Here is a 15,000-nt window from a genome sequence, read left to right as displayed (position 1 = left end):
AGAGTGATAGGTAGATACACGTAGATGGAGAGAGAGGTATAGGAAAGCGATGATTGTCACAGGAAGTTCTATGAATACAGACAAAGTATGATTTTCGTGCGAGCGTCTTCCTATTTAACCAAGGCACGCATGCAGGATAACATCCATGAGGAGGAAAAAGAATTAGAAGAAAGAGAAGAGGAAGAGAAGAAAAGGATAAAGAGGAGGTGAGAAACACAAGAAGATGGACGAGGTGTTCAGGGAGAAGAGGAAAAGAATATAAGGAAGAAAGGGAAGAGGGAGAAAAAGAAAAAGAAAATAAAGAGAAGAAAGGGAAGAGGGTTAGGAAGAAAAAGAAGGGAATGAAGAAAAAAAGAAAAGAAAGGGAAGAGGGAGAAGAAGAAAAAGATAACAGTGAAGAAAAAGAAGAAAAGGGAAGAGGGTGAAGGAAGAGGAAAATTACAACAAAGAAGAGAAATGGGAGAAGAAAATGGGAATAAGAAGAAGAAGAAGAAAACGGTGACAGAGAAGAGAAAAAGAAGGGGAAAAAGAGAAAAAAATATGCAAAAAAATGAGAAGGGGAAGAGAGGAGGAAAAGAAACAGAGAAACTACAGGAAGAGAAAATAAATTGATGGTAAACATAGAAGAAAGAGAATAAGAAGAACCAAAAGAGGAAGAAGATAGAAAATAGAAAAAAAAAAAACGGAGGGGGGGGGTCACAAAAAGTAGAGTAAGAGGAAGAGAGGAAGATGGAAAACGGCAGGAATAAGAAAGGAAAGAAAAAATAAGACAAACAAAGAAGAAGAACAAGGAGGAGAGACGAAAAAAAGGGTAACAGAAACTTAATAAAATGAAGTAGAAGAAAGAAAGTAGGAGGTTAAAAGAAAAGACGACAAAAGAAAGGAACATAAATAAAATAAAAGTTAAAAAAAAAAAAAAAAAAAAGTCGAAGTAGGCACTATAGAACCAAAATCCGCAGACGAAGAGGATTAAAAAAAATAACGAAGTCTCACGACAGGAACAAGGCCGCTGGTGTTGAGGATGACTCACCAAGGAGGTCGAGGTCCTCAATTGGAATGCCGACCTGTGTGTGCTCCTTTGGCGGCTTCTTCCTTAAGCTGGCCCCATCGACATGGATTTCCTCTGCCTCTCCGTCCCGAGGGTCTGTAAGACGCCGCGTCAAAACTGACTCACTAATCATGATTAAGTCCTGCTCAGACCCTGTTGATGCCAAACGGCGGGTAAGCGACGTCGTCAGCAGGCTGGCTGACCCGTCCATGGTGTCTAAGTCTAGGGCAAAGGACGGAGCTCTACGTTTCTTGCATAGTGGTTAGATCGAGGCCATAGCATATCCACCTGTCTAGTCTACAGCAAACATACAGAGATACTGACATTACTATTCCCGCTCTTTCGGAAGAAGAGAACGAAGAACGAACAAGATCAGATGACACACTAGTCGAAGGAGACGAGCAAGAAGAAGAAGTATTAAAAATATAAGGAGAAAAAGAGGAGGAAAAGAAAAAGAAGAAAAGAGAAAGAGCACGAGAGAAAGAAAGGAAAGTAAAGAGAAAAAAAAGGATAAGAAAAAGTAAAAAATGGACAGCCGAATATAAAGAAAAAGTAGTATAAAAAGAAAATATGAGAGGGATGAAAGACAAAGGAGAAGAAGAAAAAAGTAGATGACGGGAGAGGAGGAGATGAAGAAGAAAAAGATGAAGAAAAAAGAATGAAAAGAGAACGAAGAAGAAAAAAGGCGGAGATGAAAAAATAAGGGACGGAAAAGATAAGAATAAGGAAAAGAAAAAGAAAAATGAAAATAGAAAAAAGGGAGAGGGGAACGTGAAGAAGAACAAGAAAATGCAGAAGAGAATATAGAAAAAGAGAGAAAGGTGCGTAGAACGGTAATGAAAAAGAAAACGTGAAGAAAGAATCAAAAGATAAGAAAACAAAAAATGAACGAGAGGATGGGAAGAGGAAGAGGAGAAGTGGTATGAGGAGAAGAGGAGGAAGAGGAGGAAGAGAAGACAAAGGAGAAGAGAGAAGTAAATGAAAAAAGAAAAAAGAAGTGGAGGAAGAAGATGAAAGATGAAAAAGAAGAAAAGGAGGAGGAGGAGGAGGAGGAGGAGGAAGACGAAGAGGAAGAAAAAAGAAGAGGAAAAATAGAAGAAGAAAAAGAAGAATAAGAATAAGAAGATGATGAAAAAGAAGTAAAAGAAAGAGGAGAAGAAAAAAAGAATAAGAAGAAGAATATGAAAAAGGAGTAAAAGAAGAAGAATAAGAAGAGGAAGAAGAAAAAGAAGAAGAGGAATGGAAGAAAAAAAGAAGAATAAGAATAAGAAGATGGAAAAGAAGCAAAAAAGAAGAAGAAAGAAAATAAAAAAGCAAAAGAAGAAGATGAAGAAGTAAAAGAAGAAAATGAAGAAGAAAAAGGAGAGGTATAAGAATAATAATAATAAGATGAAAAAGAAGTAAAACAATAAGAATAATGAGAAGTAATCGAATAAGAAGAAACATTAAAAGAAAAAAAGAAAAGAAGAAAAAATAAAAAAATAAAAAGAAGAGGTAAAAGAATGAAAGAATTAAAAGAGGCAAAAGAAAAAGAAAAAAGTAAAAGAATAATAACAAGAAAAAGAAGTAAAGAATATAACAAGAAAAAGAAGCAAAAGATAAAAATAAGACGAAGAAAAAAAGAAGAGAAGCAAAAGAATAGCAGCAAGAAAAAGAAGAAAAAGAAGAAGAAGAAGAAGAAAAAGAAGAAGGTCAGAATTGAACAGCCGTGATCGTCTCCTTCCTATAGCGAACCTTAACAATAGAGTACTTACAGTTCCGAAGGCTCATCCTAAAACCACTGGGTCATCTTAGAAACTTTGAAATAAATTTCGAAAGGGTTTGTGATCATCCGCTTGCTAAATCTTAATTAAGCGTTGCTCTCGGGCGCGGAGCCGAGGCGTATTACTGGCCCGTCTTCTTCTGCCAGGGTTTGCCCCGAGCGCCGTCACGACGCTGCCTCACTTCGTATGGTTTCTTTTCGACCGTGAGCAACAGCACCAAAACTTACCTCTGTTGACACCGAGTGCAGGTCAAGTTAGCCAGGGATCTCATGAGCTCAGTGTTTTATTATTATTATTATTATTATTTTTTTTTTTTTAAGGTTTTAGTGCAAAATCCGTGGCTGCTTTACTGTATGGCCTAGACATCACTGAGTTGTTATTATTATCTTTTTTTTTTGGGGGGGAAGGGTTTAGTTGATCTAAAGAGTACATAGCCTTCTCCCCCTCCTCCTCCACCTTTCCCTTCAATTCGAAGGTCGAGACGAGATGGAGGACATGATCCTCTCCAACTTCCCCCCCCTGAACAAATTCTCCATTTTTGTTTTCCTTCTCCTCCGCAACTTTCTTTTTCCCATTGAAATCGATATTTCTTCTTATTCGTTTTCTTTCTCGACCTCATTCGTCACTGATGCTTCTTTCGCCAGCCTTTCTGAAACCTTTCTTGGTATTTTCGCAGTAAATTAGGAAAACATTCATTTGTAGATGCGTGTATGTCCATATCTTGGAGGACAGGCGCAGAAACATACACACGCACAGAGGTATGAATGCGCACAAATACACGCACACACATACAAAGGGGGGAAGAGAGTGAGTGAGTGAGAGAGAGAGAGAGTGAGAGAGAGAGAGAAAAAGAGAGAGAGAGAGAGGGGGGGAAACACATCTGGAGAGTCGGATATAATATCTCCAGAAAACTGACGAGGATAAGAAAGAGCTGAAGAAGCCAAGGTGGGGGATTGGTCGGGAGGGGTGAAACAGAGGAGATGTCTGGGTATAGGTGGAAGGTGGAGGGTGGAGGATGGAGGATGGAAGGTGGAGGAGACTCCTGAGACAGCTAGAAAAGGGTAAATGGGTGGAGTGTAGGAGGGAATGATATCGACGCCCTGTCGGCTTTAAGTTGCCTTCTGAATCGATATCTTCAGTCTACCAGTTAGTACACTGGAACAGCATTTCATAATGACGGTTGATCCTCACTTAAAGAAAAAAAGTTTTTGAAGGGAGGAACAAAAGGTACTTGGATGTTCATGAAAATCTCCAAAAGGTCTAGTAAATTGTTTTTACGGTTGATGCCAGGTGTATATACATTTTTTTCTATTTTGAAATCTTTTATACGAGGACAAGAAACAGCATTACATGAGGGATGCATCTATGAGCAAACAGGTTGGAAATCACTTCAGCCTCAAGGAGTGGATGAGTTTTAGTTACTTTCAAGAGGCAATTCTTTGGACAGAAGGAAGAGGGGAGAGAAGAATCTAGAACATTCTCTCCTCCTGGATATATAAAATTGGATTTTGCCGTTATGTAACATTTCAGACTGAAATATACCGACATTTCTGACTACATCTTCCAATTGCCGTCACATTCTCTACTGAGGAAATGTTATAGGGATGAATAAAATATTCTGGAAGCAGACGGGCAAAATGTGTCTTCCAGGACAAAAAGGGGCTATATTGAGGTAGGGGCGGTGGTGGTGGTGGTGGGGGGGGAGGAGGTGCTTAGGAAACGGTGAAGAAAGAGTAAAAAGAGGTTCCACACACACGGAAGAAGGTGAGGAGGATGTTGGTGATCCTGAGTATCTAACCCAGTGATTCTCAATCTGTGTGCCGCGGCACCAAAGAGCGCCGCGAGATCAACTGAGGGTGTCGCCAAAATTGAGGGCAAAAATAATTTTCGTATTACCGACTCTCTCTGTCATCCATTTTTGTTTATCAAAGCAGCATCAGTGTAAAGATGAGTATTTTCATATTAACAAGGGACAACATTTTGTTACACTGATGTTGAATCAAGAAATTACTGACAAACTAGAATTTAGATTTTCTAATAAGGGTGCCGGGAACTTCTGGAAGGCTTGGGAAGGATGTCTTAACCGTTACATTTGCCCTACTATACGCTTTGGGTACCATGTAACACGACTTCTTTTGTTTGGTGTTTTCTTCACTCCGGTTCCATGTATATTTTTCCTTAATACTAATTAGTTGTTGATGGCTAACTTGAGATTATGGTCAGCCAGTAATACTCAGCCTAGGATTATGCTTTGTTACTGAAGTTCGAATTTTCCTTTTCCACTGGCAAATTCCTTTTATTACCATGACCTGCACTACAAATGCCAGAAACCGTCATCTCACATCGGGAGCCCCACTAGCATAGGAATGCATAACTGGCGCGCACTTTGAATTTTTCCAATTATTTTTATTCTATCGATCTGATATATTGTACAAGACAACATACACGTCATCACTAACGGCTGCGTCACAAAAGAATGAATCACTAAGCAGATGACCAAAGCATCAGCATAGCTAGAGGAGCTTCAAATGTGAGACGACTTCTCTTCGTAATACTGGAAACGTATCAGACGACAGGCCTCCTGCTTAGGTCCAGTCCCGCCCCCACCACTGTGGCGTGTCGTCCCGCCTGTCCCAGACTTTTGGCGTGCATGCGGACATGCATACACGTGAGCGTGCATGGCTGGCTGTGCAGTTGCCGGACCTGTGCCAGTGAGACACTCACCAGGAGTCTGGTCGCTGATCTGGTTGGTGAGTTTAGCGCGGATGAGTTTGAGGCCGCTCATGACCGTTCTCTTCACCCACGCCTTGAAACGGCCGATTCGGTCGAAGGCTTCCATCAGCTTGTTCGTCTCGCCGTCACTGACGGGGGCGGACAAGTTCGAAGCTCCGAAACTGCTCAGCAACAAAGCGAGGAAAAGGTTCAACACCTGCGGAGGGTCAAGGAGTTGTGAGACTTTTTCTTTTCTTTTCTTGAAAATCTAGACATCTACATAGATGGCTGTGTCTAAATCACTGAGTCATTTCCGTGTTTTCGTGTTATTCATGCATGCTCAGTCATAAATATACAAATATACGCACACAGAAAAAGGGTTCTATGTGTGTATCTATATGTGCACAAGCGCATACAGATGAAAATACATATATATGTATAAAGCACACGCACACACACGCTTTCGTCACTGACAATTCCCACCACCCAACGCCCCTCTACCACGCCACTCCACCTGGCACAACAACAAACTTGTCCTCATCAGAGCGCCGAGGAGTGACTGCTAAAAGAACAGTGCCATTTTGACCATAGTGCACATTATCAATTCAATTCAATCTAGTCCTAGAATTAGCTCTAATTACAGTCAGTGTATATCACTCTTAACACAACAAACCGATTATTACTATTACTACACACTCGCACACGAGCATACAAACAAAATGTATATATACAAATAGAAATGACAACTGTTGATCAAATTTCCCTAACTGCAAACTCACAGACTCCGGAAAGAAACTTTGGACTGTTGTTTGTGTTGTATTAGTATAGGGCAACTTTTGTACAACCAGTTTACACAAATATTTCCTCCTTTTCACACAAGGAGAGTTGGCTACCGGCAAGTACTCTTTTCCTCCTACTAGTAGATGTCAGAGAAAGAGAAACACTCACAAACATCACAAACAACAATGGTCCAATGTTTCTTCCGAGAGAGATTTATATTTGGGCCCGAGGACCTGTGGGTACTCCCGTGAGACTTGAGGTGATAATCATGATTATATTATATTATATATATTGGCCATATGCACTGGCAGGTGTAAAAGTAGAATTCTGATACTAATTTTGATGACAAGACGAAAGGGAACTTTGATACGCACGACAAGATTGCCGATGACGACAGTAGCAAGAAAGAATGGGATGCATGACCAGTTTCCGACCAGCATGCAGTCCCACATACTTTCGATCCACTCTCCACACAAAACACGGAAAACGATCATGAAGGAGTGCATGAAGTCAGTGAAGTTCCACCGTGGTAGAATACCATCAAACTTGTCGATTTTATCTGCGGGACGGAAAGGGAGAGATGTAATTAGAATGTTAGAATAATTCTTACTTGCCAAGTACACACATAAATACGTATACTCTTGAACAGGCACGCACACACAAACATACACACACACGCGCGCGCGCGTGCACATGCATGCATGCATGTACACACGCGAACACCTATACGTACACGTATGCATTGACACAGAAGTACATATAGACACACGAACATGTACACATTTATACACACACACAAACGCTATCTACATACCAATGAATGGAAAGACGACTATATAAATCTAATAGAACTTTTGGGTGGAGGGTACTACACTAACCTGGATTCACATTCTTAGTTTGGTGGAAACTGTTGTCACCCGACATCTATGACATGCTACCTATGACAGCTAGTGAGCACCATTTTCTAGTGAGCACCGTTTTCTAAAATTCTTGATTATGACAATCTCCACACCCCACATTCTTTATTCCAACAGGTATTCATTACCGAACAACTATTTATATATCCTTCATTAAAACAGCCAGATGCATATTCCCCGACATCTGCGGCATCGGGGATAAAACATAAACATTGCGTGGCCTCACCCACCTGTGTAATTCTTGCCGAAGAGTTGCATGCCCATAACGGCGAAGATGAAGATGATGATACACAACACGAAGGTCAGGTTACCCAGGGCGCCCACAGTCTTACCCATGATGGAGATGAGTAAATTGAGGGTCGGCCAAGATTTTGCCAGCTTGAACACTCGGAGCTGCGGGAAGAAGACATGTGATGTAAGGAGGAAAAAATAAGGTGATAGAACACACACACACGCACAACCGACATCCACACAAACGTACGTACACCCGTAGACACATGTATTTACATGTAGAGAGAGAGAGAGAGAGAGAGAGAGAGAGAGAGAGAGAGAGAGAGAGAGAGAGAGAGAGAGAGAGAGAGAGAGAGAGAGAGGAAAAATAGAAAAAAAATCGAAAGTGAAAAAAAGTGACAGAAGTAGAGAGAAAAAAAATCTAAAGTGAAAAAAGAGTGACAGAGAATTAGAAAGAGAAGGTAAAATAGAAAAGGAAAAAGAGAAAGGCAAGATAAAAAAGAACAATAAAAAGAAAGGCAAAGAGAGAAAACGAAAGATAGCAAGGTTGAGGAAGAACCACCACACGCGATCTCACTGTCGATCACTACTGGATCTAAGGCTCCAACTCACCAGTCGAAAAGAACGCAAGACAGACAAGCCGGACACATTTTCCAGGGAGAGTTCCAGAAGGGAGAGGGCGACAATGATGAAGTCGAAGATGTTCCATCCCTCCATGAAGTAATATTTTGGGCTCATGGCCATCAGCTTCATGAAGCATTCAATACTGAACGTAGCCGTGAAGAACTGTGGAGAGGGCACATTAGGTAAAGACGATGTCTTTGATCACCGAAGTAGGCAGGCATGCATCCAGGGTGTTGAGCTCTTACACTCATGAATTTAGGTTTCGATAAAGCCAGGGGATTTCATTCAGTCGAGGGAAGGTTTCCCCTCCCACCCACCCTAAGCGGCAAGGGATCTACGAGTCTAGTAACGGGTATGTTTTGGCATACGCCAGGATCAGTGTGGGATGTGACGGTGTCGAGTACGGACGTTTTGTACGACAGTGGGTGATGTCATCTGCGTATGTCTTTGGTGTGGATTACCGATATATTAACATAACGTGTTATGTACCAGTGTGACATATTTGTAATATTACTATGTCATGTACAATGTATGCACCTCCCTTATGAAGTATGTTTGATATCTATGCAATGCCGTCTGTATGGCAACAATACATGGGTCCATACCCTCTCACATAACTGTAATTTCGCAGTAACCAACTGGCTTGTGTACAGATAAAATTCCCGTGACTGTTAATTGCCCAGCTAGAATGAACCTTCTTTTACAGTCTGGAGTTTTTTTTTCCTCACAAGAACCTCCAGGTTTTCAACCTCCTCAACTCTACTCTATATTCGAGGTCGTAGACTTGAAAAGACTTGTATTATACTCGACGTGAATCACTTGCTACACGTTCGCAGAAAACGTCGCCCATTGTCGTATGAGTGAAGCCAACTGTACCGGAACTGTGAATGTATTTGCTTGTCGAAAATTGTTGGGATCAAATGTAGTTGGGTGCGTCAGATGTTGAGAAAGGATACTTAGGGTCTACACCGCCTTGGAACAGATATGGGGAAGCATGGATTGTTTAAGTGGTGGTTGTGTGGAGGACGTTTCATATTAACAGACTAAATCATGTGTAGAGCTAATTCTACGGATTACTGAAGCATTGAAAAGTGTTACGGGGGAAGATTATAGTATTTCAAAACGAGGAATTAGTAAAAAAAAAAAAAAAAAAAAAAAAATGGGAGGAGAGCAAGACACTCGGTACCCCCTTGGCCTTTGTATTACGTATAATCTTAGGAAACATGTATGTGCCCAGTATCAAAATCCGCCTCTGGAAAAAGAAATCACTTAGAGAATATATATCACCACACTGATAGAAAAGATAAAAGATAAATTTTACTGGTGCACAGACTCCTTACGAATCATGGGTATAGAATTATAAGTTGCACAAAAATTATAGTAACAATAGTATCATCAATAAAGACCCACTGGTATTATCATACCTTAGTGGATATTAGCTACCTCTATAATTTCTACTTTACTACTACTGTCACTTACTACTGCTGTCATCACTCATTTTGTTAATCTAGATAGTGATTCTGTTGTTACCATAACCAAGATGTTCACAGAGACAATAATCTATAGACATATGACAGCAATAGTGATTCTAGTTACACCTATGGTAACACTGAAATGATATTTCTATAAAAATATGTTCACAGAGACAATGATCTATAGACATATGACAGCAATAGTAATTCTAGTTACACCTATGGTCAGTGGCGGCGCCAGTGGGAGCTTGGGGGGGGCTTTAGCCCCCCCAAAAAATGGCCAGCCCCCCATTAGCCCCCCCAACTGAACTGAGCAAATTGAAAACAAAACACTCGTTGAAATAATTTTATTAAGTGGAATTTTTAATTGCCAGGGCTAAAGAATTGTCAGCCATCAGTGCTAGCCCAACCATTAACCCCCTCCCCTTCTGAAATGAGGATAATATATGTGTATTATCATATTACTATTAGCCCCCCAAAATTTGCTCAGCCCCCCCTTAGCCTCCCCAACTAAAAATTCCTGGCGCCGCCGCTGCCTATGGTAACACTGAAATGATAAATATTTCTATAAAAATATGAACACACTGGAAATTAATACTAGTTACGTAAACAAAACTACTCTGGAGAATAAACGGAGAAGAATGAAATGAAAGCAACGATAGAATTGCTGGTGTAGCGGTAACAGTGATCTCACAGTGCCGTAAATAATCACAACTTCACAAGAAGAACAAAGTGTTAAGCAGTAAAATTAACGAAGATCTACAGCACGCTACTGAAAAATAAAATAAAATACGAAAAGTGCATAAACTGATACAAAAAAAGAAAGAAAAGAAAACAATGGTCTTCCTGAAAGTCTAAGAACATTTGAAATAACAACCGTGACAAAAATGAGTACAAGGACCACGCACATAGGGAAAACATTATGAAACGACGTAAAATGAGAAAGGTATATGTGATGGGAATACATATATTATCCTAGATATGACTGTTAGCTTAGCAATGATAACGGTGATGACAATGTAGCTGCGTCAGCTCCTAGCTCCTGTTCAGAACCTCGAGAACTGTCAGCACTATACTATGTCTCCTCCCATCAACTCCAGTACGATTACGGGTGAAAATCATTGCTGTCTGAAATTAAACACTACCTGTTGACTATCCAAATTTATAATGAACCCGTTGACTTATTTTTGTACACGAAGCCGTACTGTTAATAAAGGAAACTGTATAATCTTTTCGTTGTCCTTATCTATTCGTTGGACACATGGGTTAGGAATAGATTTGGTATAAATGGTGGGAAACTAGAACACGATTCGCAACAGAGTGGTGGTGACAGCTCCCATGGTTCCAAGAGGGCGTAATTATGGTGTTGACTGTAAAAGTGACGATGTTTATGATGATGGTAAAAAGTGATTATGATAACTGTGATGGTGATGAAAATTATGATGGTGGTGATGGCGAGGCTAACAACGCTGGCGACAAATACGACATTGATAATTACTACCCTTAATTAGATTGTTAATGACAAACACACACACACGACATACATGTATACACACAATGTCAGTTCATGAAGAGATTTGATGAGGGTACTGTAGACGTGCAGTGTCGATATACATACCCCCCAATATGTTCTCTAAATTCATAATCGTCTACAGCTCCTTACTCCATCTCAACACGATGCCCTAATTCTTCACACTAACAACAACACGAACATACGATCAGTTAAAGCGACAATAGAAATGTGAAATAGAAAACTGAACAGCCGATGTATATAATCTGAGGTAGGAGTGACTGAATACTAAAAATTTTTTTTTGTTAATTTTGTTCAATAGCGGAACATCATCTGGGAGCATAAAGTTCCACCAGGGTTCTTTGATGAAAAACATGAAAAAATACATACCTATTGAAATGTATTTCTGAAGTAGTATCCTTATCTGTGTGATACGTACAATATATAACAATGATCTACTATCATTCACAGTGATGGATTAACATGAAAATAAGTGGGTTGCAGCTGAGATATGTCTGAATCCTGTGTCCGAGCCAAGTTCGAGAGGCGAGACAGAGATAATTTATCTACTTGTTAAAAAACTTAACCCTTTTACTGCTAACACCGACTTATACTTTTATTGTGGTTCCCACCCGGTAATTTTATGTAATTGTATTAAACCGAGGTGAAATCTCTTTTCCAGAAAAAGAATTGACAGTCGAAGACTTCGCCACATTGAAGCATTCGGACACCAGTATGCGTTTGAATGTATGAGAGGTGAGGTGAAACGTGATTGGCTTGTAGTACCTCTCAGGAGACCGCCCTCCCTGTTGCCAAGTAGTCCTTGGTACAATGACAGAATCTGATCATGAATACAGAAGAAGGGGCGCTTGTTGGTGATGATAGCAGTGATCGAATGAATACCTGATCTACGAAGTAGTCAGAGATTTTAACAAAGTTAAAGACTCACACAGTGTAAGGTGATTTCATCTTCGCAATGTTGGATTTAACTGTATGGTCGTTGAGTAAGGAGTAAAGAACATGACCTGTCTGTAAAAAAGGATTGTCATACACATACAATAAATTTTTCTTAAGACCTTTCGGTTAAAACGAATGTTAAAAAAGAAAAGGGGAAAAAAAAAAAGAGGAAAGTAGATGATACCAAACATGCAGCTCGTGTGCAATGGTTAACTGGAGAGCGTGGTAAGATGAAGATCAGCATCAGCAATGGCCTCCAGCAGATTTTGCAGACCTGTCAAAGGTGAGTTCACAAGCACAAGGAGGTGACAGGGCGTAGGAAGGAGAGAAAGGGACGGATGGAGAGTGTAGGGGGTTGAATGGAAGGACAGGAACGGGATGTGAACAGGATTTGCGTTGAAGGACTAGCACAAGCTGGGTTGATTTTCGTTTTTTAAAGAGTGATATTTTGTTGGGTATTAATCTACTGGAATCTTTGCGAGGGAGTCGGGAAAGGGGAGAAGCAAGGGGCTAGGAAATAAGAGGACTGAGAAGACCTCACTTCTTGCAATTCAACTTCACTTTTCACTGCATCTATTTAGTCTCGTGCCATCTCTTCGTTCTCTCGCACAAGCGCGCGCGCACACACACACACACACACACACACACACACACACACACACACACACACACACACACACACACACACACACACACACACACACACACACACACTGGTGAGGTCTAAAGGAAGGAAGGAAGGAGGACGGTAGGAGGTGGTGATATCAGCTTAGGTTGATTCGAAATGACGATGCCGGAGTAATGTTTTGATGCAACTTACGTAGTTGCCGTTTGAGAGGAAATGTTCAAAGCCTTCCTCCATGCCGTAGTGATCCAGGGCCATGAAGAGGGTGTTGACGACGATACACAGCGTGATGAACAGCTCGACAAAAGCATCAAACACTATCAACTTTAGCATGTTCTGGATTTTGATCCAAACCCAGCAGCAGTCCCAAACGCAGAATATGTCGACACATTTTCTCATGTACTCAATGAACTTTTTCTTGAGTTTCACTCCTAGAGGTTCCCCCTCCTCTTCTGGGGAGAAATAATAGACGACGGAAACTGTAAAAATATGTTAGTATTGGCTCTTAGACCCAGGGGAGTTGAAATAAATGTGCCACATACAACACCGACTAAGAAGCAGCTATGACCATCCACGACCCTATGTCAGCACTGTTTTGATATCTTGCCCTGAAGGGGTCAATTTTCCATTTTACTCCTATATACCAATTCTAACCCCGAACAAACTCCTATATGTCACTCCATACTGAAATCTCTCCCTGTAGATAAATACATCAACAGGCAAGTTTTTTAATAAATTAACAAATAGCGTGGTCCCTATATACCAATTCTGCCGTAAAAACGAAGAAAGATGAAGTAAAATCAATCTGTCCTACATTTACTACATAATGAAATTTTTTCCTTTACATAAATACATAAATTGGTAAATTACTACATTTACTCCATACTGAAATTTTTTCCTTTACATAAATACATAAATAGGTAAATTACTAAATAGTTAAATGAGCAAGTTGCATGGTAGACGAATAAACGGACAAGAAATTTTTTATATGTCCAAAATTGTTACCCTGGTCCTAATCTTGCATCAAGTAGAAAATGGTCTTGTGAATATAACTTAAAGCCATCTCAGAGGCTACTAAATTCACAACCCGTGTCATTCAACTACTTATTTGATTCTTTTAATCGTTCCAAGTGAAAAAATAATAAAAACCCTCCCTCCTAGACTTGCATCATTTATAAATAAAAAAAATTATCCTTTTACAACTGTATCCATTCAAAAATGGTCACTGTATCTATTGTAATTTAGTCTACAGTAAGTATTCTAAACCCGTTTCCCTCCCTCCCACATTCCCAACCTCATACTATTTAAGGAAGTTCGTTGTGTCTATTCTACCTAAATCTAGGACCTTTAAGTCGTTCTCCTGTCCCTTCTACCCTCCTTCGCTTTCTACCCTAAACTCGCGGAGGAATGACACACTACGGATTAAGTACTGAACCACAAAAAACAGATACACTGAGGAAGGTGGTAGGTCGAAGCATACGTTCTTCTGCACACATAACTACTAGAGGGGGATCTCATTGGTTTTTTTTGGGGGGGAGAGAAGAATAAGAGATGAGTTCAGAAACTGCTGCAGCATCAACAGAAGAAGAACCAGCATCAGCAGCAAGAAATTTGCCACCTCCACGCCAACGAGGAAGCCTCGGATGGCATGATGGGAGAAAAAAGTTTCAGATTAATTGCCTTAATACCTAGAGGCTATCTATGCATACCTAGTCTTTTTCGTTTGTTTTAATCTGACTGAATCATCTCATGATTTAATTTGTTTTTATTGGCTATGAAAAATGATTATTTTTTTCCTTTTTTAACTTACGAAAACTCTTATCTTTTTTTTTTTAATAATAGGTTTGAGCTGCTCATCTGTAAGTACATTAGAAATAATGATACAAGGCAATGACAGATGTGAAACATGCGATTAGCAGCCGTGATAGTTGATCAGTGCGTCATAATCTCTTGAATTATCAAGTTTATTTTTTTGAGTTCACACGAAAAAAAAAAAAAGATTTATCAGGGGGGAAAAAGTAAAGTGAGTGAGTGAGTCAGCTGTGAGTCATTGAGCAGAGGCTTGATTCAAGAGTCAAGATCGTAGAAAAAAAGCTTTCATGAGTAAAGTGAGTTTAATGAACGGAAGCATGAGACCAAATGGTACAGAGAAGTGGTAACGTAGTTCCTGAAGGTTTCAGCTGAAGTGTGGATAAACATCATTCCTTAAAATAATTTGTATGAAGTAGGTAGCCCCGTAATATATATATATATATATTGGAAATAAACTCATCCGCTGGGATTCGAACCCCCGGCAGAGCGGAATGCTTCATATAAAGCGAGGACTGTACCGCCTGTACTACACTGACCCCGCTCTGGTGG

The 15,000-nt window shown here is 40.1% G+C and overlaps 1 protein-coding gene across 11 annotated transcripts in view; it reads right to left on the bottom strand.

The window, feature by feature from the left end:
- Positions 1-15,000, bottom strand: part of para (sodium voltage-gated channel paralytic) — a 639,183-nt gene that overhangs the window by 46,216 nt on the left and 577,967 nt on the right. For 7 of the 11 annotated variants that reach the window (XM_076213401.1, XM_076213402.1, XM_076213403.1 and 4 more), the window contains 6 exons: positions 12,835-13,118; positions 8,064-8,237; positions 7,451-7,613; positions 6,678-6,862; positions 5,536-5,740; positions 1,031-1,270 (listed from right to left, as the gene is read on the bottom strand). In XM_076213401.1, coding sequence (XP_076069516.1) covers positions 1,031-1,270; positions 5,536-5,740; positions 6,678-6,862; positions 7,451-7,613; positions 8,064-8,237; positions 12,835-13,118 — 1,251 coding nt within the window. The remainder of the gene's footprint in view (positions 1-1,030; positions 1,271-5,535; positions 5,741-6,677; positions 6,863-7,450; positions 7,614-8,063; positions 8,238-12,834; positions 13,119-15,000) is intronic. The other 4 variants (XM_076213409.1, XM_076213412.1, XM_076213405.1 and 1 more) reach the window with 3 other exon arrangements.

This window comes from Oratosquilla oratoria, chromosome 31 (genome assembly GCF_046742065.1).
Source record: "Oratosquilla oratoria isolate Oo_2021 chromosome 31, ASM4674206v1, whole genome shotgun sequence".
Taxonomy (NCBI): domain Eukaryota; kingdom Metazoa; phylum Arthropoda; class Malacostraca; order Stomatopoda; family Squillidae; genus Oratosquilla; species Oratosquilla oratoria.
Note: the sequence above shows the minus strand (reverse complement) of the source record. Positions and strands in the feature narration are given on the sequence as shown.